At 34.6% G+C, this 26977-nt stretch overlaps 1 protein-coding gene across 2 annotated transcripts in view; it reads left to right on the top strand.

The window, feature by feature from the left end:
• The window catches only part of VPS13B (vacuolar protein sorting 13 homolog B), a 427213-nt gene that overhangs the window by 192703 nt on the left and 207533 nt on the right, over positions 1-26977 (top strand). For both annotated transcript variants that reach the window (XM_027717679.2, XM_027717677.2), the window contains exons 21-23: positions 1208-1355; positions 12623-12750; positions 20685-20919. In XM_027717679.2, coding sequence (XP_027573480.2) covers positions 1208-1355; positions 12623-12750; positions 20685-20919 — 511 coding nt within the window. The remainder of the gene's footprint in view (positions 1-1207; positions 1356-12622; positions 12751-20684; positions 20920-26977) is intronic.

Here is a 26977-nt window from a genome sequence, read left to right as displayed (position 1 = left end):
ATTTTAATTTACTTTTATAGTGGAAAATGATGAAGGCGTTTGGAAGTCATTCTCCTTCAATTAAATGATTTTTCTGTTTGTTTTGGGGTTTTGTATGTGTGCACATGTTGCACACTGCTTGATTCAGGATCTGTTTTCTATTGGAGAAAATTTACAAGCACATTGCCTGCCTCACACGAATTTGTTTCCCACAGAGATTCCTAATGCAATGTGTGAGGTTTCTCATTACGCAGTTATATGGATTATATTTTCACTCCAATAAGAACAAAATTAAATTACACAAAAATTAAGATGCGTGTAATCCTAATGTCTGATCTTTAGAAAAAACTTTTGTCATCCTTAAATGATAACTCTCTGCAAAATCAATGGTATAAATATTCCGCTTTTGTCAACTGTGATGCATCTGCAATTTACGTAGCAGCTGATGCTACAGCAAAATATCAAGAGCCAACTGGACAGCAACATTGAGGATCAAATTTTTTTTAATAATTTTGTCTTTTGTAGCTTTCATTAATAAAAAAAAGTTAAACCAAAGCCAATAGACTGTATTAATTTGTGGACATCCAGTTCCATAACTCACATGGATTAGTACACATTGCTCTTTTCTAATCTTAAAATAATGATCCAGTCCTTCAAAGTAGGTTTTAATGCCTTTGGTTTTGTATAAGTGTCACATTTTGAGCAGATATGCATGAAGAACAATACAGTTCAAAATCAGTTGTTGTCAGTTAAATTTTATACTTAAAATGTGAGAAACAAGCACAGTAATGTATAAATATCAGAGAACCTTTTATTTTGAAGCTTAATGAAAGTTATAAATTTCTTTGGGATCTTCATATCTGGCTAAAATTTTTCAATTTCCATTAAACATTCAGATAATTATTTTACTTTGGTGATCAGCCAGGTTTATTCATGTGCATTTAGGCTGGCTAACAACCATAGTATTTTAAGTTAGTTGTATTTCAGTTTTTTGTTTATCATAGATTTTTTCTTCAGACTAACAGGACTGAAATTAAGAATTAGAGGTGCAAGTCCGAATGTAGCATTTCATAATTGGTTTTCAGAATACTTGTGCTCCAATCAGTGTTTCAAGTTGTCTTCTGTACATTTCAAAATACATAGTTTGACATGCTTCTCATGACAGTGTCATAATCCAATATTAATGTGTTTTGGTTTTCAGTGGTTCACAAGGTACTTCTTTTTCTAGCAATCTGTAGGAGCTGTTCCGCTTGGTGTGTCAGTAACTCGAAAAAAAGAGGATGAAGCATCAGTTGGAAGTGCACCTTTGGCAAGGCAGCAATCAAATCAAGCCTCTGAGTATGCCAGCAGTCCTGTCAAAACAAAAACAGTAACAGGTATGATCACTTAATTGAAACTAGCCTTCCTGCATTTGCAACCTCTCAGTAACATGCCTTCACACATCAGCTGTGCATGTACTGTGGAACAACTTTCAGCTCTAAAGAAATTACAAATTTTTGAATTAAAAATAATCAAATGTATAACTTTGAAATACATGTTTTTCTTCTCATTTTCATTTAGTGCTGTCTTTGGGGCTCTAATAGTTTCATATAATAAATTTTTTAAAAAGAGATAAATGGGAGCTGCTTTCAATAGGATATCTGCCAATTGCCTTGATACTTAGTCCATAATTTTGTCAGACTTCACTGTGATTAATCTCTGATTTCAGTCAGTCTGTTTGCATTGCTTAAAGTCTGGCATGTATGGAAGTCAAGATTTGTGCATGAAAAGTTAAAATTCATTGCTTTCAAAATCACCCATAGAAAGTGCATTTCTTAGTGCTTCTGTTTCTGGACTTCAAGAAACTATTTAAGTTTAGGACTATTTAAGTTCTGGCCATTTAAGAGTCTGAACTGAAACTTTGTTATCACTAATCAGGATGATATGGTTTTCTGGAAATTTCTAGTCTATTTATTCATATAGTACTGTCTGCTAGTAGTAAAGTAGTAAAGAAAATTACTGTCAGCTAAAATATTTATTGATCCTTCTGAAATACGCTATGCAAATTCTCTTTTCCTTTGCATTGATGTTTATTTCCAGATAATCACGAAGTACTTCAGGATGTTGTCTGCTGAAACTAAGATTACAGTATTGTCCATTAGTGTTAGAGCTAAATGCTGTTTTGGGATAAAGGCCTATTTTGATAAAAAGGGCTAAAACCAGAAAATCTGTTTGCTGAATATTAGTGGGTTGATGTGTTATCATTGGTAGTAAAACGATAGATTCATTTCAAAGACTTCTATTTTATTTATGAATATTCTTCATTTTTACCATTTATCCAGTTATTTTTACAAATCATTTATGCATTTCCTTCATTTATGCCTAATATGTAAGGAAATATATATGCCCATATAATTAAATAACTGTATCAAGCATATTCTTCTTTTAACTGTATTTGTCATCTATTTTGCTGTATCAATATAATGAATGATATATTTTTTTCTTCTTGAGGTTAATTCTACCTGTGCCTGCAAAGCGCAAACTGTAATTCACTAGAGAAGCTTTTGTAATTTTGAATATTTGACATTGAAACACAGGTAATTGCGTAAACAGATTCTAGATTAGTTTTTCTTAATTACTGATTTATAAAAAGTAGGCATATGATTTGCAGAAGTAGCTTTGTACTTGGATTTTGAAAATTAGTGTCCCAGTCTCCCTACTGGGAGACCTTTTTGGTTTTGGCCTTTGTTCTTCACCTTGAGTATTGTCTTTTCTGTAGTAAGGATCACACTAGAATTGTCTACTAAAGGAAAACATTATTGTTCAAAATCTAGGAAGGCCATAGATGTCAGTTTTGTTTTTTTGGGGTGCTTTTGTGTGTGTGTGAGGAATAACAAAATGAAATTATAAATTATAAATAACATCATAAAAGCAAAATAGGGTTTTCTCAATAGGCATCTCAACTCCTTCCACATTTAGATTGAAGTAAATATCAAGATCTATTTTCAGTTGCTTAGTACAACACACATTTCTGGAAAAATTAAAAGTTCATTTGTAGATTTAATTTGTGTTAATTACCACTCACTGTACTCAATCAGTTTATCAAATAAGTTTAGCCTAAGTGCTGAGGATTTTTTGAGATTAAGTAGATATTTGGCTTCTCTATTAAACAATTTTGCAGCACAGAGTTTAATATTATGAAAAGAAAGGTGATGGTACTAATTCTCTCAAGAAAGAACATTGACTAAGCATTTTCTCTTTCGATTTAGAAGCAGTCTTTTAAAGAAGAGATTATTGAATTTGGTTGCATTAATTGTCAGTTGTTAAAAAAATGATTGGAAAAAGATTACTGTTTTTTTAAGTGAAGTTACTTACATGTATCAGAGGGTCTATTGGGTTTATTTTTAAGATGCATTGTGCCTGAAACTGCTGGAATGAAGGCTAGCCCGTTGCCGTGGTTTAACCCCAGCCAGCCCCCATGCAGCCCTCGCTCACTCCCCCACCAGTAGCGTGAGAAGAGCATCAGAAGGGGAAAAGCTGAAAAACTTGTGCGTTGAGGTGAAGACAGTTTAATAGAGAAAGCACAAGCCCCACATGCAAGCAAAGCAAAACAAGGCATTAATTCCCTACTTTCCCTAGACATGTAGGTACTCAGCCATCTCCAGGAGAGCAGGGCCCCATCACACGTAATGGTTACTTGGGAGGGCAAACCCCATCACTCCAAACCTCCCCCCTCTATATATGCTGAGCATGATGTCACATGGTATGGGATATTCCCTTGGTCAGTTTAGGTCACCTGTCCTGCCTGTGTCTTCTCTCAACCTCCCAAGCACCCCCACTTCTTGTCAGTGTGGCAGTACAAAAAGCAGAAAAGGCCTTGGCTCTGTGTAAGCGCTGCTCAGCAATAACAAAAACATTTCTATATTACCAACCCTGTGTTCAGCACAAATCCAAAACGTGGCCCCATACCAGCCACTGTGAAGAAAATTAACTCTACCCCAGCCAAAACCAGCACACCTGTGTCTTAATATGTTTATGTGTTTGTTATACTCTGGAGATAAAATGGCAGGTGTAACATATCTGAAATATTTGATATTTACATTAAAAAAATGTGAATCCTATAATGAATGTCAAGGACTGAAAGCCTTGTATAGTATGAAATTAATTAAATGGTTGCTCTGCCTGCTGCAGTAAACCACACAGATTTCCCTTAATTAAAGAAAGAAAGGAGAGTCATGTCACACTGCAGTGCCACGCAGGCTTGTTCTCTGTGTACCCTTCTGCAACTTCATGCCTGTAGTGTTCTCTTGTGCCACATTTGTCAGAGTTGGCTTTGTGGTGGAAGATTCAGGGGTCTATAGAAGCTAACACGTATTTTGTGTCACAAAAAAAAAGCTCTCTGATTATGAAGCCACTAGTTACAGTGTTTAGAAAAGGTTAGATAGATGTAAGTGTGAAAGGTAAGATCTTGATCTCAGAGAAGCTTCAGTTGATCCTTTCTTTCACAATTTCTTTCTTTACAGCTGTATAATGTGTTGGAGTATGGCAAATATGACTTTGCACTAAGAATAGAGTGCACTAAGTTCATTGCACTAAGAATAGAGTGCCTGTGATTCTTCTCCTTTCTAATTCTTCTGGGTTCCTCTTTCACTTCAATTCCTTTCTTCTAATTTCACCTACTTTCTGACTGAGTATTTTTTCATTCATTATTTGTGTCACTGTTTTAAACCAGGAATACCACACTGATTATAGATCTAGGACATATAATACTACCTATGCTACAAACCTATTCTAGGTAAAGAGGCAATGATTCTCGTAAGCCTCATATTTATTATTTGCCAAGGCTCTAGCTACACGTGTTTTAAATTGTCAGAAAACTGAGATCCTGCACTGATAATATGCACATATGCATAGTCCTTAAAATTGAAAGAGATTTCATCTTAAAATCATGCTATTCAGGTGGTAATTTTGAATTAATTCTTTTCAAGTCTAGCATGGTCTCAGCAGTCACTCCCTTGAGAACTGCTAGAAAGCAACCCTCAGTTTGTAATCACAGCTGTAAAATGATTTAAAACATCGATCTTGAGTTCAGTTTATTAGTTAATGGCTGCTGAGACCTTGCCAAAAATGAAGCATGGGAAAAGAGCAAAACTACTATTTATATGATATCTGTCTGTGAAAATCCAGGGTTTCTGTTCTTAAGTCTCAAATTGTAGTTATTTATAAATCTCCTTAACCACAGAGGCTTCAAAAACAGAGTAAGATAATAGAATATATGGTTTAAATTTTGTATGATGTAGCTGTGAGCAAGCAAGGTGATAAAGATAATTACAAAAAGTTTACTTCTGTTTCTCTGTCCACCCACTTCTCCCATTCTCAGCAATTCAACAGTTTGATGTTAGTTCAATAAAAAGTGATTTGCAGACCCATAGTTGTGCATAGAGGTATAGCTCTTATGTCTGGATAGTTGCAAAATGATTGCTATATGTGTGTAATTATGTAATATATGTAGCATACCTATACTAGGAGATAGTATGGGCTGCAGTAGATGAATAGCGCAGTCTTTGAAAGCTGTCTTGTGTACACCATTGAATAATGATTACAGCTAAAGTGCCTGTGTTCACACATTCAAGATGGGTGCTTGGTCATTACTAAAATAACCCATACATTTCATTCAAATTTATTAAATTATTATAATTATTTTCACGGTGTTTGAAAAACATAGTAACATTTTCCATGATTAAAGATGAAATCAGGGTGGGGGGGGGGGTTTGGTTTTTTTTGTTTGTTTGTTTTCTGTTTTTTTTTTACCACCTCCTAGAGAGGTCTTTTTGTAGTCAATATAATGAAATTCAATTTCAGCAACATCTATCAGTGTTTGGAAGTAACTGTGATATCCCAGATACAAATTTGATGCTGTCTTGTGAGATGTAACCCAGTGACTATGTCATGTAATTTTTCAGTAACAGTGAAACAGTAGTCTCACATATGCTCTTATTATGAGGAGCATACTTTAATGGAAGGAGCTACTTACAGAAGCTGAAAAGGTTATTAATTTTTTTTCTCACTCAGAATCCTCAAATTTGACTTTTCTTATAGCCACAGAACAGATAGGTAAGTGGAATTTAATGTATCATCTAATAAGTTATGAAATTTCTGATAATAGTAGGCCCCATAACCTGTTACAAAGGCATCTGAAAACTGAATACCTTGTCCATAACTGAACGTACACTTATCACATAAAATTTTGCTGATCCCTGTTATGCAACAGCAAGATGTTTGCCCATGGTACAGGTGGTGACTGCATTTCAGCCATGTCATGAGTGTACATTAGGCCTGCAAAAGCAGGCAAGTGCTTTTCATCACTGTGTCTAGCACCCAATTGCTCCATTTAGTTGTCTGGTGGACAAATTTGCAAAAGAGAATTAAACAGTGGGGGGTTTGGGGCAGTGTTTTTCATGGACTAGGTCTGCAGGTCACACAGCTCACTGGTCTTGTAATTCCAGTACAAATTCAGTGTTAGTCCCACGTTCAGAGCTGAGAAGAGAATCCAGCGTTGTTTCATTCTGCAGGAAGTGTCGATGTGTTGCGTAAGAGTATGTGCTTATGGAGAGAAATATAGGACATGAAAGCACTCCAGTTTGGAAAAAATCTCTTGTGCTTCTGGAACACTGGTATTTTGTTCTTTGAAACTATTGTTCTTACAGGGAAATAATTAAAGAGTTGGAAAGTTTCGTAAGTACTCAGTTACACTTAGTCTGCTATTCGTTGGTATTTCAAGCAGGTAGAGGACCATGTCCTAACAAGGAAGTTGAAAATTTTATCTTAGATGGCCCTTATGTTCTCTGTCCTGTATAAATTGCCTGAATTCCAGTAAGGACAGAGCTCTTGTTGGCAATTTCTAGCTGCTTTTTTCCCCCCTAAAGTACAGCTTGAATGCTTAATTAGGTTCATGCTAAAATGAACCTAATGCGTTGGAACGCAAAAACCTGGCAAATGTGAGAGAATTCTGTCTGGTGAGAAATCAATGGATTATCTGAAGTATTTGAATTAGTAGGTCACTATTTCTGCTCAATGAACTGAATGATTATTGTTTATTCATGCCTACTAGGAAATGTATAATGATTAATTTGGGAAGATGAATGAAATTAAAAAGATGCTAAATAGGTTAAGTAAAATATAGAAATTTAAGTCTGTAACACTTTTACCTAGGGTGCCTGAAAATACTGGGATCTTTATGAAAGGGCTTTAGGTCTTGAAAGGATTATTTAAAAGGAAGATGTCAAGGCACAGGTGATTTATAGAAGGTTTTAAATGGCTGGACAATCACATATCTATATCAAAAATGCATTATTCTGAGTTTTTTCAGCTAGTAAAATGTTTGGCTTTTTGTTATGGTGGCATGATTTCTTCAGTTCACTGGATTTCGAAACTGTATGAATCTCAGAAACATTAGTAACTCAAAGCCAGTGTAGTATATCAAACATTCTTTCTGTATCAAACATTCAATGCCAAGAGAGAAGAAAATAGTTGTTTATTTTTAGATTATATTTATAAGACTAAGTAACTTTTCATGTATTTTTATAAAACAGAATACTAGGCAGAATCCACATTTATCAGAAGTTACTGCAAATCAAAAGGCTGAAATTCTTACTTCATAGTATAAATTGTATTTGGAATGGTAAGTGATATTAAGAAAAATTCAGGCATAGACTTTAGATATGAATACATATATGTCACATTTCTGTAATTATTAATATAGTAGCTCAGTTTGGCCTCTGAGTGGCTGTTATTGATTTGTACGAAAGTGTCAGTGCTTTTCTATTTTTGTTCCCAGGACTAAATAGGTATTTTTTGCCAGAAATAGTGCTGCAATCATTAAGAATTTGGTGGGAGAAAATGCTGACGACAGCCATTCCCTAGCCAACACACACTTTCGCACGGAAAGATCCCTTCTGGTTGCACAACAATGTTAATATCACACTTGTCTTTGTTTACTGACAGTATATTAAAAGCCTCTGTATTTTAACACTTGCTCTGCTGCTAGCTCATCAAATGGCCATGCAAGTTCGGTCACTACACCTCTCTGCTTCCATTTCCCTGGGTATAAAGGACTCGCTCTCGCGGGTTGTCAGGGACTGTGTGGCTCAGTTATCATCTTGGTAGATAAAAGTAATGTATTATCTTTACTATTAGTAAAGTAGAATGCAAAAATGCTCAAAGGCTGCAAATACTATTCAGTATGCCAGCAAATATATCACATATTTTTATAAGCTTAGAAGAATTTTATGCTGTTATTTAAGTTAGTTAAGTACTGCTCTTATTCTCAAGCATCCCGATGAAGAGTGCAGACTTTAAAAAGTAATTATCAGAGTCTATCCTTGCAAAAAAAATACCAGTTACATGAATAATTCAAATGTCAGTCATCCAGATATGGGGAATAACTTCTCTTATGACACTGCAAAAATAAAACGTGAGTATTTCTGAAAGACTTCTGAGGAGTATTGGTGGTTCAGAAAATTGGTAAATACAAGTTTTTGTTTTGCATATAAAGAAACCAGTTTATCCTCTTGAAAAAAAATATGTATGCATACATACATATATATCTGTAGGCCATTTTGGTTTTTTCCAGGGTCGTTTGAAGTTTTAATTTTTTTCCTCCACTGCATTTTGATCTCATTTCTAATGCCTTAGACCCTTGATCAATTCCTTAATAGCTTGCATTTGTTGCAAACACCTTAGTTTTGTTTTTTTTAATAGAAAGCCATGTCTAATGCATGAAACTGAATACATATTAAAGACATCCCAATGAGTACTTTGACACTATGCAGACCACTTTTCCTTTGTTTTCTTTTTTCCTTTAAATACTGTTAAATAATGTTCATGTGTTTTGCTATCATAGCTTCTTAGTAGCTATGGCTAGCTTGCAACATTTTCCTCAGCTTAGTTCCTTTCTGATGTGTGAGAAGCTGTATGACAGATGAAGTTATGTGAGAAGGAAAGCTTACCCAGCTTGTTGAGGTCATATGACAGACGCAGGTTTCTGCTGTGGGTGTCTGTCTGTGGACCTGTCTTGAAGTAGGAGCTCTTTGAGCTTTTGGGGATTACTGAAAGTATGGGTTTGCTTGCAGCAGGATAACCTTTTCCAATTAGAAAGAAGCTGCTGACTTCTTAATGCATCAGGTGTCTGAGGCACACAGTGGGGCAGGAAAAATGAGGTTTTTTGTACCACAGAGATGAGACATGATAGATCTGTACCACATAGAAATGAGGAATAAGGTATTAGCATTGTATTTTACCTCCCTTCAGTTTAATTGCTAGCCATAAGGAGAGAGAAGGAACTGGAAGAGTGAGGCCAGCACTGAGTATCTATTATCACTATGTTATTCTTCAATTCATTAGTGGAAGATCTCTATCTGTTGTCTTTTTTGCTTTGATTTATTTTAGGAAATGTCCATTTGTCCAAAATCTTCACAGTTCAAAAGTTTTCTTTTCCCTTTTCTGTTCCTTAGATCACTGAATATTAATAGCACAGAATAGCATCATTTTCCCAAATCTTCTTTTTATTTTCAAAACATATGTATTTTATGGATCAGACTTGTAAAACAGCTTGTTCCCCGTAGTCTAAAAAACACAAAGAAGGACACATGTATCTAAGAAAGACACCTCTAACTAGAATTTATACCTATGGTTTGGCTTGGTGGCCTCTCCTACAAAGTGAGTGCTTTAATGATTAATTTTGCAATATTGCCACTTTTAACTCCCTCTGTATTTTAATCATAATATATGAAATTAATTATGAAAACTGCTCCTTCTGGCTGCTCAGTCCTGATTGATCTGATCAGTCCTTTTCAAAAAGTCTGTTCATTACTAATGTGTTCTGAAACTGATGATGAGTGTGGCAGCTTCTGTAATTTATGTGTATATGTTTGCAAAAATACCAGTTATGGGTATCCCAATTATATGGTACTGGAAGATGAGAGTAGGAATATTTTATGTTCCTGTACACTGGTTTTCTTAAAATTTCTACTTGTACAACCTGAAGCAGCACCCCCTGCATTGTGTTGGTTTGGGTTTTCCCCTCTCATAAATTTCCAAGTGTTTCATACAAATCTTATTTTCTATCTAGTGGTTGCTGACTGGCATCTGGCTTCAACACAAGACTGATTGCAGTGCCAGGAAATGTCCTGAGGTTTTCCATTCAGTAGTAGCTAAGTAGCATAATTATTTTAGGAAATTAACCTTCCTACCAAGACAGATGGAGCTGATCCAGTCTACATGTCTGCTATAGAGGACTAGCCAAACACACATGGTAACCACACTTGACAGGCTCTTAGCAAGTGTCATCTACTGATGTCCTTGCCCAACAGGGAATTAAGGTATTGTTCTGTCCCAGCATCCCTTCAGGCAAAACTCTGGGATTTACCAAGGCAGGAAAAAAATTAACAGAAGACTTCTTTCTTCTGTTCTCTTCAGGAGTTACTTTTATGCTTGTTTCTTCTTTCCCCTATGTGACACACTTCTTATTTCTTTTCTATTTTCCATGATTTCTGGTTGAATAGTTCCTTATCTCTTTGTTGGGTTTTGAGACTTTCTTCTTCTTTTTTTTTTTTTTTTTTTTTTTTTTTACCTTTTGGTTGAGCATGAGGGGTTACAGTGAGGCTATTTACTATCATGGATATTCCTGGAATTTTTATCAACTTTGCAGGTTTCAGTTACACATATGAAGAGAAACAAGTGGTACTTTAGTCAGCAAATTTTATTTTTAATTCACAGATTGTTGTTTCTGGCTACTCCCCTAAATGAGAGAGAATTAGCAGAGTGTTTCCCTGCAAATAAAACATAGAAGATTGGAACAAAACCTAGCTTTAAATCCCACTCATGAGGGATGTACTTGTTCAGTGATATAGGATGTTGACAGTCCTTGCTGATTGCATTATAGAATGTGTTGGTTTCCATTGTATTTATCTATTCATCCTGACCTGGAGCATCCTACCTGTGAAATTTCCAGAGTCTCCCAGTGACTTTGTATAATGTTCTCACCCTTATCCACACTTGTGATATAGAGTTCTATGCTTCAAAAACTCTTATTTTAATATTTCTTGGTACTCAAGCTGTTCCTAATTCTTACCTTGTAGTATGTGTAGTGTAGGGCCTGCCTACAAAGAAGATGGTGTGAACTGAGGTAGAGTAAGAAGTTAAAGCAGAACAGCTATTCTTCACTGAATATCTGTTTGAACTGAATCCATTCATACTGTGGAGGGAAGACTTATTTCATGGTATAAGTGTCCATGTGAGAAGGTATTATGAAACAGTTACAGCATACTGCTTTTCCATGTGAACAATTTACATGTTTGTCTCTCCAGCATAACCGACAACAAACGATCATGAAATGTCACGGATTTTACATTCTCATGAGCCAGTTTTCATTCCTTATCCTTCTAAGACATCCATAATTGGAGCCAGGAATATCTGAGAGGATTTTTTCTAGAATAATAATCAAATCTAGTCTTGACAGGGAAAGTGTCACAAATTCATTCTTCCTGTGGCATTAACACTGCACGCTCTTGGCAGAAATTCACCTCTTAGATGTTTGAGTTTTAAATCTCTGCATGTTTCATTGCATGATTAAACTGACTGACGACTCAATGATGCATATCAAGGAGCTTATATTTTTGCTCACCTGAGTTCAGTTGATAGCATAATTTTGTTTGAAGAATTTTTCTGTAATTTGCATGCTTCAGATTTCTTTTAACTCTATAATTGACAGACATAAATTGTCATACCTCTGCTGAGCTCGATTTAGTTTAAATTTGGGTCATGAAGATCTCATATTTTATTCCTGCAGTTTTGTCAGTTTAACAACATGTAGGCCAAATCTAGAAATGTTTAAGAACTGACAGTAGTTTGGTGGGTATCCCAAAACATATGGAGAAGGATATTCAGTAGATGTCAGAAGGAACTATGCACCACTCAGTCTTCTTGTAAAGTTATACTATGCTCATATTCAATTTAATGCTTCTGTTATGTAAAATATTTTCATGTTATGAAATAATTAACAATTTAAGAAAATTAATCTTTTTACTAGAAAAAATTGAATTTTACTGAAATATTTCATACCTTTAATCTTGACAAAGCAAGAAAATGGTTTCATTTTTATGCCTTTTTTTGAAACATAGTCAAGTTTTTTAATGGAATTTTTTTAGAAAACAAATTAAAGGCTGTAATTTAATATGGGCTGTCTTTCACTTCTTATAATTTTAGAAAGGTGAAACCTTTAGATGACACTGGTAGTGAAGTATGTGAAAACCTCCGGGATTTCTGTTCCATCACCAAATAGGTTATCATACTTTGCGAATTTTCTTAATTTGTTTAGGGCAAACATTCTTCATAATATTTTTGTAGCAGTTTATATTAAAAAAGTTTAAGCCTTTAATTTCATTGCATTGCATTGCATTTCTCATGAGGCTTAACCAATACAGTTGTATTGCCAGGTTTAAAACCAATAATAGAGACATTATTATCATGTCCACAGTGAGATATACATAGTGAGAAAAAAAACTCTTCTAGAATTTTAAATAAATAATCTTTTTCTTTGCTCATCAGTAAGTATATTATTTAGTTAGATATTCTTTTTGTAACTGAGTTTTGTTGTTTGCTTTAGAATCTCGTCCTTTGTCACTTCCTGTGAAAACCATGCTGAACTCATCTGAAAGTTGCAGAAGTCCTGAGGAAAGAATGAAGGAATTTATTGGAATAGTGTGGAATGCAGTTAAGTGCCTTACACTTCAGGTAAGATGAAAAGGAAGTGAAAAAAAAACTATGTCTTTCCAAACTTTATGATACGTTTTATGCATCCTAGTGCTTTTTATTAGAGGGTTTTTAAAGGAGCTCTTAGTTTTATTGTCTTATTTCAGTAGTTTCAAAGTCTGAAAGAATGAAAAATAAAGTACAGATTTTGGGTAAATTAAGCAAAGAATGCTTTAGATTTAGAATATTGGGTTTTGAAATACTTTGTTGTATTCAAGGGAAAGATTCTTAAAAAAATATATGAAGAAAAATTGCTTGTCACACTTTTCTGTATTATAGGCATAAATATACACCGTTGTGTCTGTAGTTAGATTTGAAGATTGCCTTCTTTTCTAAAAATATTTGAGGAAAGCATATACAATAAATACTTTCTCAGGGTGTACGATACAATATGCTCTTATACAGTGATGGCTCAGCAGCTTACTTGTCTACCTTGTCAAAAAGGACAAGTAGTTGGCTGCTCGGATTAAAGCATTTTGTTTTATACTGCTCTAGGTGGTGGTTGCTGATCAATAAGAGCAGGCTATTCATGTAGCAGTATTGATGCTGTGTTAGAAGTCCACTGTTAAGATTGCATGAACAAATATTAGATTGCTTAGAAATGCTAGAATTAAGACTGTACCCAGTACTTATCGAGTGCTTGCTGGGAAATAACCCTAATTCAGAACTACTAAACCTGTGCCGTTTGAACCATGCATTCTATGGGTTTGGTATTTTATGGTACACCAGTATATAGTATCAAAACTGGTTTTGTTTAAAAAAGAAAAAAAAATCACAAGAAACCCCAACATTATAGAAAGTAATCACTGAATGCCTGTTCCTTCTTCCTACCAAGAAATATATTTATTTATATACAGGCTCATCCCAGAACCTGTATCTGTGTTACTTCTTTTTCATGTAGAAAGGACTTACTGTTCACAATATTTGGAAGTTTGAAAGTTCAAGTTTTGCCTGAGCAAGAACTTGAGACTTCTGACCTGACTGCCGAACATCATGAAGTTGAGGAGATGCTTCCTATTAACTCTGTTTAGTTTTCAGCCATATCTTTCATCATTGTTTCATGAGTATTTTGCTTGTTTTCCAGCTAAACAACCAGCTAAAAATGAAGTTTGCTTGTTACTAGATAGAAAAAAAAGAAAGGTAATGGGGTTTTTTGTGGAGATGAAAGCTGGTGGCAGTGATAGGCACAGGTTTTCTCAGTGAGTAATTCATAATATATTGCTGCTCTGACCTAATTTGTTCACAGATTAGAGCTAATATTGGCAGAGGGTTTTTTGTATTGGGTACTTTTTCTAGTATTTGAGGTTCTAGATTTATTTACTTTTTACAGGATTTTTTTAGTAGAGTACTCATGCTTTCTATTTTTATCATTATGACTATGAAATTATATTTTTAGTTTTTATGTATGTTGAAATTAAACACCCTTATGAATTGATACAGTACCTTACACACCTCTAGTGTGTTTCATCCTTGTGCTTTGATTGTACTTGGTAAAGAATTTGCCAGTATCTTGCTAGAAAGATACTGCATGTTATCAGTGAAAAGTTTCAAGACTCCAAGGAAACCTTACAGGAAAAGTTCAAGAAAGTACTTCCACAAAAACATGCAGTAGTTCTTAGTAAAATATGAAGGATTTATAGATATGCTTGCTGTTCTTTTTATTACTGCTAGTGGTCCCTACATCTATTTTATTTAAATATGTTTTTCAAGACACAAATGCCATTTATATAGCTTGTTTCCTTCAATACCAGCCTAAATGGGAAATTCATGCAAGGTGATATATAGAGGATAAGAAGATGAGGGTTATGACTGTTTTTCAATTCAATTTTATTTTATTAAACATAATGTGCATATTATTAAACACATATAAGTATATTTATAGGTTAAATTCATATAGATTCTCTGTATTTTATTATTATTTGGCATGAAAAAGGCAAATCTCTAGAATAATTTGTCTGGTTAAATGCTGGAGCACTTAGACTCTGTGGCTTTTTTTTTTAAAGCTAATTTTTATGTTCCTGGATATTTTAGTAGTATCATTGTAGAACAGAAAAGTCTGTAGTTGTCATCAGACAAAACTGAACTTCATAACTTAAAATCATCAAAGGATTATTCTTTTAGTAGAAGTTTGAGTAAGTAAATGAGTTTGGAACCAAAGTAACTAGAAAGTTTATTTTGGCTCCAAAGCTGGTACTTGCTTAACCCTAGCCCTGGCTTGCTCTTGATAGAATATTGCATAAAGATTTTTGTGCATTGGAGTTGTGGTAAGCTATTAGTATGTAAGTTAGAAGACTTTCATACTAAACTACAAAAAATTGTTTTATTATTTAGTCGTTGTAGGATTTTATATGCAGCCTTGAAGTCTTTTTGGCAGTTACCCTGAATAGGAGAATAATACTCATTTTTCACATGTTCTTCATACTAATAGTTGCTAAAATTGTGAAGCAGTATAAACACAATTAATTTTAATTGGCTGTTAATGCAGAATTCCAGTGAGAACAATGAAGGACCTGTATTAAAAGTAAATGAATTAATGAGTAATGTTGCAATGAATGCCAACTAAATAAGAGTGTAATTGTTACTTATAAAACTTAGATATGCCACATGCCTTTAAATTCCCCTGAATTTATTTGAAAAAAAAAGAAGTCTGTTCCCTGAAATTATTGAAAATAATATTTTCTTTAAAACATATAACTTGTACAAAATTTTTGTCAGAGTGAAGCATTGAAAGGCCAGAAAGGGAAGGATGGAATTGACAACAGTTCCTGTTCTTCGAACAGTGTCTTTATCCAGGGCTCAAAAAGAGATTCTGTGACTTGTAACTTAGCAGTAACAGCTCACAGCAGTTATTCAGCAGTTATGAGATAGGATGATTTCTTAAGTTGGTTACTTACCACAAACCAACAAAAAATTGAGTTTTCTATAACTAAATAAAACCTTCTTAAAAGGTTTGAAACTTTTCTTAGAAAAAAACAGGAATACTGTGTAGTACAAAGACACTGTGTTTTAAGTGGTCAAAGAAAATGCAGCTGATCCATATGATACTCATTTTTATGTACAGGTAGCCTGCTCACTTAGTTCTCTTACTCATGTGTTCTGCTTTCCATTTATATAATTTTTACTTTCTGTATAACTTCAAAACACAAATTTCTGTCCTGCTTTTTAAAATTCTGACAAATGATGCGTCTCTGGCTCAACTGTGGATGGTCTAAATGGGTAGAACTAATTTGGATGTCAGATTCTTAGCTATGCTCTTATGACGCTGAACACACCAGAACCCCCACATGAGACATGTAACAGTAGTTCTCGGCACTTTTGGGAGTCATTGCAAGATGATATTCTGTACTTGAAAGTCCCAGAAAAACACATTAGCCTTCCTGCCAAGAGCATATGTGGGATGATGAGGAGAGAGGCAACTTCTCAGGAGAGACACCCTTATACAAGTGTCACCTTGTAGAAAATCTTTGGTGCCTCTAATTGTTTTATGTAACTATAAAATGTGGGTTATGGAAGGGAATCTCCTTATGGTATCACTACCGTGAAAGGCTGTAAAGACTCATGTACAACCTCTCTCTCTTTGCTGCACTTGCGCAGGATAACTGTGGCATGTCACTTGTTTTGTTTCCCTTCCACCCACTCTGCTCAGGAAGATCTAATTCTTTGGCAGTATTTATATCACTGTTCTCTCTAAAGAGCAACATTCTCTTTTTATAAAATATGAATTAAAAATACTCAATTTTTTTCAGTAACTTAATACTTTCCTCTTTATGCAAAAGTCTTAAAGTCATTGGACTTTTTTAGGCTCATATATTAATAGAAGCATAGAGCAATATGCTTTGCATAGCTTTTAAAAACTAGAAGGGAAAATACTGCTTACTTCATTTGCTTATCATTAGTGTATGTTATTTAGCATGTATATGCCTTGACATAATAGAAAAGAAAATAGGGGATGATCCCGTTTCAAGAATTTGTAATAATTCCTTCTCTTTAACACATGAATGTGTTCAGTATTGGCAAACGAACATGTTGCTACCAAAACTGAAATAAGATCCTTGAAACAGAAAGGATGTTGCCATGGAAAAATGAAGTAACACTCAGTGCAGCTGCGAAGCATTAATGAATAGGATATTTTTTTAAAAGATCATTTGTGTTTGGTGTGGCTTGGAGGGTCCCAACCAGATGGTTTCCATGAACAGGATCTGACCCCCAGCTTGAGGACTTCTTACTGGCAGATTACTTCATTTTCTTTCCCTTGGATTGTCAGATCCTTACATTAATGCAAGATTTACTGCTGCAGATTTATATTCAGTTACATAAATCAGTCACATCTTACATTAAATTCACAATTTTAGGCACACAATTTAACAGTTATTTAAAAAGTGTAAAAAGATTTATATGATAGCTTTAATATATGCTATTAATGTAGTTTAATTTTAAGAATTTGGATTACATATATTTTAAAACACTTTCCGATTGGTGAAGCAATCTGTAGCTCACATTCTCACATTTGTCCAACATATAATTCCATCATTTTAGGTGTACTCTTCATTCCTTTACTGGAATTTGTAAGTAGAGAGATCTCCCGATTCGGTAGGATAAATGTACACAAATTCCATTGAAGTTGATAATTGTGCATAAGCAGAATCTGCCTCTGAGAAGTTCAACAGGTGCTATTCAATTTTGCATTTTTGGGTCCTTTTGCATACAAGTTATAAATTTCTTGTGTGATCATAATAATTGCATAATTTTCTCTAAAACGTGGAATTTTGCAACTTGGCAAAGTTCAATAGCAGTGTTCACTCTATCACTTACTACATGGGTGAAACACTGAAAGGAAAATAGAATAAATTTGGCATTATTTACATGGAGGCTGAAGACAAAAAACGGTGAGATAACCCTCCTGCTGAGTCATTCAGAGTGGACATCCTTGCTTGCTTAAGTCTCTGATGGAGCTTAGGTGCAGCTAGGTCTGATCTTAGTCTCAAACCTGGACGACAGTTTATATCTGATAGAAAAATACAAAGAGTAAGGAAGTCCTCCCACTGAGTCACAACTTTCAGTGTTTAAGAGTCCTTACTTTCTAAGTGTCCTGATGGAACTTAGGTGCAGCTTGGTGTAATCTTAGACCATTGTCAAAGTCTGAGACTATGTCTAAGGGAATTAACTACATGGATTTCATTAGTATTAATTTAACATACTATCAGCAGCTTACTGAGGATCTGTTGCAAATAAGGGATCTCTGTGCCTTGGGTACAGAAGGATCTTTCAGTCTCAGATCAAACACTCAAAACACTGGGAGGCATCCCAGCCCAAGGGGAGAGTTAACTGGTGTGCAGTCCAGTTGCAATTTCAAGAAAACTTGACCTCATCCAGAGATCCGTTGTTTGTAGATGTCCCAGTTGAAAGGAGACATCACTGCTGTGCAGCCATGCTGCCTGGCAGGGAGAGCTCAGAGGAGGTTCACTTAGTCTGCCGTTTTTATGGGATAAAGTGATTGGCTCCTAGTCAAATGGCATACAGTCGGAAGGGTGTGCAAGAGACTCCTTATATGCACAGCTTTCTTTGTTCCTTGATGACTGAGTCTTGGGAAAAACACCTACTATTCAAGTGTTAATTGTGTGATCAGAGTTCCAGGCATCCATACTCACTGGGTCACTCTGCCCTTTGTGGGTTTCCTGGAGGAGTTCTTGACTGGTCTTCAGAGGCCTTTACCTATTTTGGAGCTTGTACTGAGCTGCTGCTGGTCTAGTTAAGGAGGTTGAATGCATATATCACACATATGGAGGGCCTGATGCTATTATGTAAAGCCCACCAAAACTCGTGGCCCAACCCCCATTCAGTTGTTTGAAAATAAATGACAAAGACCTGCTTGTGTAAAAAAGGAATTTCCATCAGAAGTTTAAAGGAGTGAAACTGTTGTGATTCTACTTCAGTATTCTTGATAGGCAAGGTAAAATAAAACAAAAGTAATCTGAAGAACTTTTCTTTAGTACAAAGCTGTACTGAATTGTAAATGAAGTGCAAACACTCTATACCAAGTACTGAGATCTCTTCTCAAGAGTGCTTTGTAAAATGTGTCCTGTAGATCCTGCTGCTCGTAATGTGACAAAGTACAGTATCTCTTCAAATTGGTGAAATTTTTGGATTATTACTGCCACATGGTTTGTATATCCTGGCAACATTTGATGTTAATCATCATGGAGATATATATAGATATAGATATATGTATGTATATATATATATATATGAAGAATGGATGACTTTTTATAAATTGTTTACTCAGCAAATGCACAGATAAAACAATAGTTATACTGATCGTAAGTTCTTTTGTCATCAATTTATCATTATCCCGCAATGGCTTGACCTGCAATGTATTACTAATAGACCAGAAAATCATCTAATGTGTCACTGTAAAAATCTTTGCAAATTGACACAATGACTAATTTACCATTTAAAAAAAAAGTCCAAATCTATTACATCTGTAACAATACACCCTGGCTTTTCATCCAGTATAAATAAAGTATACTCTGCAACCTTGGATCAATAAACTACTTATCAAAGATGTAATTAACTTCATTTTACAACTCAAACAGTTCTAAAACCAGAAACAAACACAGACTTCATGTAATAATGTATTTATTTTTGCAAAATTCTAGTTATATTTTTTTGCAGTGAATTCTTGTCAGTTTGTCTAAGCAAAAGAGCACAAAAATGCTGAAATAAAGATGAATATCTGTGTTCTCCTCGGTAGACTGGCAAAGTGCTTATGGTGCTGGGGAATTCAGCTCTATTGCAAATCACTGTTGTGGTCTTGAGGGCCTAATATCCTTCAGGGGAGAGTATGAAGTACAAACCTTGGTTATGGCTTTTAAGCTGTGCTGTCTTTAATGATGTCAAATTAAAAGACTGTTATGTAAGTTTACAGCAAATAAATGTTTTAATCACAGCTACAAATAACATCTTGTCCAACATTTTGTATGCTAGACTTTTCCAAGCAATGCGAAGAAATGAACTGACTCATAGCTTGTATTTGCTTAACAAAGCATTCAAGTGTGCAGGCTGTTAGAGCTATTTGAAATCCAGGTGCCAGAATGGTATTTGCAAGAGCCAAGGAAGACTAACAGCCTGCAGCTTACACCAGCTCTCGGTGAAGAAGTTGTAATGAGTTGAGTTCTTGGTTTGGGCTCACTCAGCCTTGCTAGAAACTCGTAAGAAGGTGTCAAAATGGTCAGAAATGCTCCAGGGTAAAAATATTGCTTGAAAATATAGAATAGAAAAATGCTATTTCATATAAAAATATATATGCTACTTCTCATTTGCAATGAAAAAAGACAAAAGCTGTATAAACTTTGCCAACCTCTCCATTTGTTTAAAAGTAATTTTTTCACTAAAGTTTGTATTTTTCCTGGTTTATCTAATGATTAAACTTTTTGTATATGCTCATTATTGTTTGTTAAGTAAAGACAGAATTTTCCCTGAAACAGTTCTGTATAAAAACTAACAGCATATAAAATGTTGACTAGTTCCAGAGACTTAGCTATTGCTAGCAAAAGCTAATGAACTGCTAAAAGAGGAGGACTTTCTCAGCTTTATTGTGAGAACATTTTCTGACTCAATTACACTTGTAAAAAGCTGTTGAAATGTAGATATATGTATGTTCCCTTTATATGGCAGCACCTTTCTGATTAATTTACAGAGCAAAGTCATCCTTCTTCTCCCATAATCATAATTTACAAGAATATATTGTTTTCCAACATTTTGTGTCATCTTTCCTCTTAATTCAACTAAAAGTTAAGACTATTTTCAATCAGTTGTAATGGATGAATAACTTCAGATTTTGTACCAAGACGAATACTCTCCAGTGGTGGGGGGAAATAATCTATTTCTGAGGATCTTTCTTGGCTTTGTTTTTTCAGCTTGAAGTGCAATCTTGTTGTGTATTCCTTCCAAATGATAGCCTGCCTTCTCCAAGTACTATTGTATCAGGTGACATTCCTGGGACTGTGCGAAGCTGGTACCATGGGCAGGCCAATATGCCTGGCACACTTGTCGTCTGCTTGCCCCAGATAAAGGTTATGAGTGCTGGACACAAACACATGGAACCATTGCAAGAAATCCCATTTGTTGTGCTGAGACCCATCCTGGAAGAAGGTAGTGTGATAAACTCAAAAAAAACTTACTCTTACTCTTTAATTTCCATTTTTTATTGTTGTGAAAATGATCTTCATTTTATTTTGAAAAATTCTGATTTTGTACTACTTTTTTAGCAGTATGTTATGGAATATTGATGTCTAGAAATAGTAATTACAAGGTTTGCCCCATGGAAATCGAAGTGAAACTCATCATCAAAGAGCTACTTCTGTGATATGTTTGGTATGTTTGAAGCTAAAAACTTTAGAAGTGCAATCTTTACCCTTGTTAGTTTTATCATGCAAGTTGTTTTATAGCCAGCAACAATGATTCTGACACAGCAGGAGGCAGCAGTAAATTCTGAATTCCAAGACAGAATGGAGACAGGTTAGGAAAAAATTCTCATCCCACCAAGGTCTTGGATCTGAAATTCAGACTGGACATTAGTAAAAGGTTGTTCACTGAGAGCTCCATAGGAAAGTGGTCGTGGCACCAAGCCTTTTAGACTTCAGGGTGCATTTGGACAATGCTTTCAGTCATATGATTTAATCTTAGGCAGTCCTGTGAAGAGCAGGGAGTTTCACCTTATGGGTCCCTTCCAACGTGAGATATTCTATGGTTCAGTGTAAGATGAGAAAATAAATTCATAAATATAACAGACTGTCAAAAGAAAATAATGAGACTTTAATGGTCATCATAATAGGCAACAGTTGTGTTCTCTGTTGTATCTTATGGATTGTAGAAAGGTTTTTGTAGAGATTTGAAGAAAAAAATTGTGAAGGTTGAGAAAAAGTACAGTAGTTCTTATTTGAAAAGCTAATCTTTGATAGGGACTTGAATTGTAGACCAGTTTGAGGAAAGAATCAGCCTTTAACATTCCGAACATTTCAAACTACGTTATTTTAGAAAGAATTGTTGCTGTTTTGTGTATTCATTCTAAAATGAAGAGAGGGAGATGCAGTAATTGTTCCATTGGTCTTGTGACAGCATTTTCTGGGAAAATTATGCTGTTTTCTGCATACTTGTTGCTGAAATATAAACAATATAAAGGGTATGCTGTGAAAAATTAAGTCAAAAGCACATTCAAAAGCTAGTCCTGCTGCTGCCATCTGAAATTTGTTTGGATTTATAACACTGTCTTCTCCTTTTATTCTGCCATTTATATTGGACCCTTCTCCTCCTTTCTGTATTTTTCCTTAACTCACAGCGGCAGAAATAAAAGTGTCATTTTTAATATTGAAAGTCGTATTAGAAGATGCTGCCATATGAAAATTTAAAAAAAAAAAAGTAAAAAAGAGGGAGAGAAAGGTATATGTGTTTTCCCTAATAACTTTCAGTAGGAATGATCTAATTTGCTAAGCATAGTGACAGATATAAGAAAAATTGAACCAAAGTCTTTTTTTCATTTTAAACTGATGATGTAATTTAAACCATTTATGAAAGTAAGAAGTCATTTGAATTTTGTCAGACCAAGATTTGAAGGAAAGATCCTAGTGAGAGAAAAGAATCTCCCTGTTTGGGATAAAGCCTATAGTAAGGAATTTATTTGTGTGTGGCTTTGTGCTCTGGGAATAATGCCAAACAGAAGTTCTCACAATCTAGATATTTTTGATTCTCTAATGGAACCATTGCCTTCTCCCATGCCAAAACTCCCTCTTAAACAGATTATTAAAAAAATTTTTAAAAGCATTAAAGTCCTTTCCTTCGCTCTTTTCCTTGTAAAGGTAAATAATTTTAATGGACTTTTATTGTAAGAGTCTCTTAATTTGTTTTCTGTCTTTTAACAAGACTTCAGGGACATACCATCATTCTTAAGACATGTTGCCATCTCTCTGAAATTATATTTATTCAATGTTGCTTTTCCTGGTAACTATTTTTTGAATCATTCCTTCTTATATAAAAATATATAAGTAAAAGGCTTTTCAGAAGGATACATCGTTAGTTTTAAGAAAGCAGTGTGCTCACTTATGTATTTTTCTTATTACATGAAAAACTAAAAAAGGAGGAAAAGAGAGCATAGTCGTACTCTCATTTGGGGATATTTCAGCCCACTCACTGATAGTTATTGACCCCAAGATGTCAACTTACTGTAAAAATAGTTTATACATTATCCCACAATCAGGTCTTTGTATTTTTTTTTTTTTTTCAGAATTCTGATAAATTTCTTTTCTGGGGTAATTGTAGTTTATAGGAATGTTTAAAAGAATGTTTTAAGTATAGCACTTTAATTCAGAAACATAATATAGGTCAGTCATACTGAGCAAGTAAGTAATCCATAAATTGATTTATCTATGTAAAGAATGAGATATTTCTTTGCACTTCTGTGCAAAGGGGATCCAAGGTGAGATTGTCCAACACCCTGCTCAGTCACTTCTTGAAAGCCTGCACATCCCTAAGGGGGTTGTTCCAGCGAATGATTGTTCTTACTGTAAATACTTTCGTATATCAAGATAAAACCTCTCCCAGTGCAACTTTTACCTTTTCCCCTCTTGCCTGTCTTCTCTGTTTTGGCACTTTGCGAAGAGGAGGGCCCTCTGTCCTATTTGCAGCTGCTCTTTAAGTATAATAGTTACTAAAAAGAAACTAAGTAGTTAGAAACTCAGTTTAAGCAAAACTGAAATGTTTAGAGAAGAGCTTTACAGAGCGAGTTGTGACTTTTTGTGCACATCCAGCTTCAAACACTAATTCATCTGTATAGTCTGTAAGTCCCAACGTACATTGATAAGATAAAATGTGGTGAATGTAGCTGATCAACATATGTTGTTATGATCGGGATTTCTGTGCTGCTAAGTGGCCTTCCAAAAATTTAAACTCTTATAACAGGAAAATAAATTGAAACATGAAGGTAACTAAAATTTTGCTTTGGGTAAATCCTTGTTTTAAACTAGTAATGAAAAGTTTTTTGGCGTTGATGAAATCCACCTGTGCTTAGAAATTTACACTTTGAATTATTTTAGTTACTGATTTTTTAATAATATTAATTATTGTTAATATAATAATGTTCCTCTTTGGGTTCGCAGCAGTAACTTTTATGAATCCATCTCTGTAAAAATGTTTGTGTCAGATACAGAAAGATGCAGATCTTTAGGTAAGACAGAGTAAAATACTTTCTAGAAAGCAGAGTTCAAAATATCTTGAAATTGCTGTAGATATTGCTAGATATCATATTCATGTTCTCATATAAATAGCAGTATACTGACAGTCATATGAATCATTGTATTCTAAATATTTAAATCTGAGAGATGGCTTTATGTTTAAACTCAATAATTTGTCAAGTGACTTGCAGGGAAATAGGAAATTAGGGTTTCTAATCTTAGTGTGTGAATTAAGTATAATGAAATGTATTGATCATAAACTACTGCAGTATAGTACAAGCATATAGATTTCATCCTGAAAAAAGGCAGTTAAATATTTAAAGTAGAGCAGCAGTATGTTGGCATTCTTAGAAGTTATCATCTTACATTAGATTTAAAAAATGTTCAACTTAAAATGTACAGTAATTATTTTTTCAGTTGTTGTATTTAAGATAAATATTATTAAAATAATGTGCTGTTTCATAGAGTGGTTTGTGTTCGAAGGGACCTTAAAGATCATCTAGTCTCAACCCTTCTGCCATGGGCAGGGACGTCTCCCAGGTTGCCCAGGACACCGTCCAACCTTGCCTTGAACACTTCCAGGGATGGGGCATCCACAACTTCTCTGGGCAACCCATTCCAGTGCCTTAATGCCTTCATAGTGCATAATTCCTTCGTCATATCTAATCTAAACCTGCCCTCTTTCAGTTTATTTGAGTTTATATTCAGTGTCACCGTTTATAAAATATGATAATTACTTATAAAATTAGTTCTCACGTTTGAGAACCGGGTATTCTGCAGCTGTAGAGCTGCTTCCCTGTTCCATGACTGGGAGGAAGTACAAGTGACCTAACATAGAGTGTCTGCATATCTTTTTTTAAACATTGCATGTCACATGAGAATGAGTGCATTGGAAATCCATGTGAAGACCAGTGTGAGTACAGAAAGAGAAATGAGGATAGGGTAGTCAGGATGCTTTTTGAAGATTCCAAAAGAAACCATTAGCAAGTCTGGGAATAGATCCTAGAGCATATGCATGATAAAGCTTTCATGATCGCTCTCATACCATTACTAATTTTAAACAAGCAAAATTTCTCTTTTGTAGAACTGTCAACCTTCTATACACAACATCGTGTACAACTGCCACTTCTGCAATCTGGTTTTTAAAATAAAGAGAAGTGCCATTAAAAAATGAGAGCAAACACATAATTTTTAGTAGTTAGGTACATTTATCGATGTATATGTCATGCATATGAAAAGTCTTATTATGAGCATTAGCGATTAACTCCAGCAAAGAAACAAAGTGCATCAGTAATTACCAGAGAAAGTGCTTGCACATAGCAAAATTCTTTATATATTGGAAAAATAACTCAAACACTCTATAGTAAGGGAGTCTTGCTAAACAATTGCAAATAGCAGACAAGTGATGAATGCCAGTTCTTTGAAAATTGTCTGATAATTGGGTTAGTCAGTTATCTATGCCAAATATCTAAATGGGGTATTTATAAATTTAAGAAGTTATAAAAGCAATTGAAATAGCTTAATAAATAAATTTTCAAATACAAATCAGTGATGATGCTCTAAGAAATTAAAAATAAGGATTTATGATAGCAGTGGATCAGGAGTTAACCAGAATCTTCAACCATAGCAGGGGTCTTTCATGTGTATATTTTATAATCTTGTCATAAGAGATAAGGAGTGTGCTCTGGTTCCACTGAAGGCATTGCCAGGTTTAATTGTATTTCAGAGTAAATGAATCTCATCAATTAGATGACAAAATAATAGTATACATGGATGGGAAGGTTAGATGTAGAGAAAATACCTGCCAAGTGTGGCACTGACTTTTCCTTCCTTCCTACCAGTAAATCATTCTTGCAATCTTAGAAAAATCCTACAAGCAATGTTGCTTTTGATGTGTAGACCCTTTGAATTAGTTTTTTTTATTGTTTCACAAAAGCAATTTGCAAATGAGTGCAAGTTTTTTTACAAAAAATAAGACATAGGTACAACAACAAAACAAGGATTTTTCAGGTGGGCAGTTCCAGTATAATGTTAGAATGGGCACATAATGTATATGGAGCTGAAGAAGACGTAATTGATGACATTAGGGGGAACTTTATGGTTGTAAATTCACCATATCTTTACTACAGTGGTTTTTTTCAACATAATGTGGTTTCATTGATAAATTTTATTGGTGTTTTCCTTTTCAGGTAGATAGTGTGTGCAGCCTAGTAGAGCTAACATTCAGTTTTTTCCTTAGATATTCTTTCTTTCTAATCCATGAAATATAAACTATGTGAATTTACTGTGGTGGTCACAGAGAAAAACAAAGTTCATGAGTAGTAATTAGAAACATGTCATCAGGGTTGACTTTGCATTTGAAATTTTTCCATCTATTACAATTAATATTTTGTACTTCTTGGCTGACAGAACTTGGAAAAAAATGCAAATTAACTGCCTCAAAACTTTTAATCTGAAAACTTTCCAAAATATTTTCAAGTTACTTTGAGCTGAATTCTTCAGAATGTAATAGCTTCAAAATAAACTACTGAAGTGTTCAGGTTGTGCTTAGGGTGAGACACACAGACTTTTCTGATATATACTCCTGACCATATAAATTTATTGCTGATGCCACCTATGGAAGAAACAATAAAATACATAAATAAACAATAAAATAAAAATAAAAGTCTTACTAAAATAATATGGCAAAAAGATGTTGGAATCCAACTTTATTTTAATTTCAAAACTCTTCTAATTTCTTTAAATAATCACAGTTAACAGTTTGTCCTACTTCTTAGTGTTCCGATTTCTCAGCAGGACAGTACTGACTGTAGGCCACACCAGAAAGCAAACACACTCTCCATATATTGTTTAAAAACACTGGTTTGAATTTTTACTGTCCTGTGAGACTCCAATGGGCCCATTCCAGTGCATATTTGTATTTGTCTGCCATTTTCTCCTCTGATTCTCAAGACCAGCTCCCATGCTTCTGGAGTATTAGACTG

The sequence above is a fragment of the Pipra filicauda genome, unplaced genomic scaffold (assembly GCF_003945595.2).
Source record: "Pipra filicauda isolate LSUMZ 115617 unplaced genomic scaffold, ASM394559v2 scaffold110_size2237424_pilon, whole genome shotgun sequence".
Taxonomy (NCBI): Eukaryota; Metazoa; Chordata; class Aves; order Passeriformes; family Pipridae; genus Pipra; species Pipra filicauda.
The sequence above is the reverse complement of the archived record's forward strand: the minus strand, read 5'-3'. Positions and strand labels throughout refer to the sequence as shown.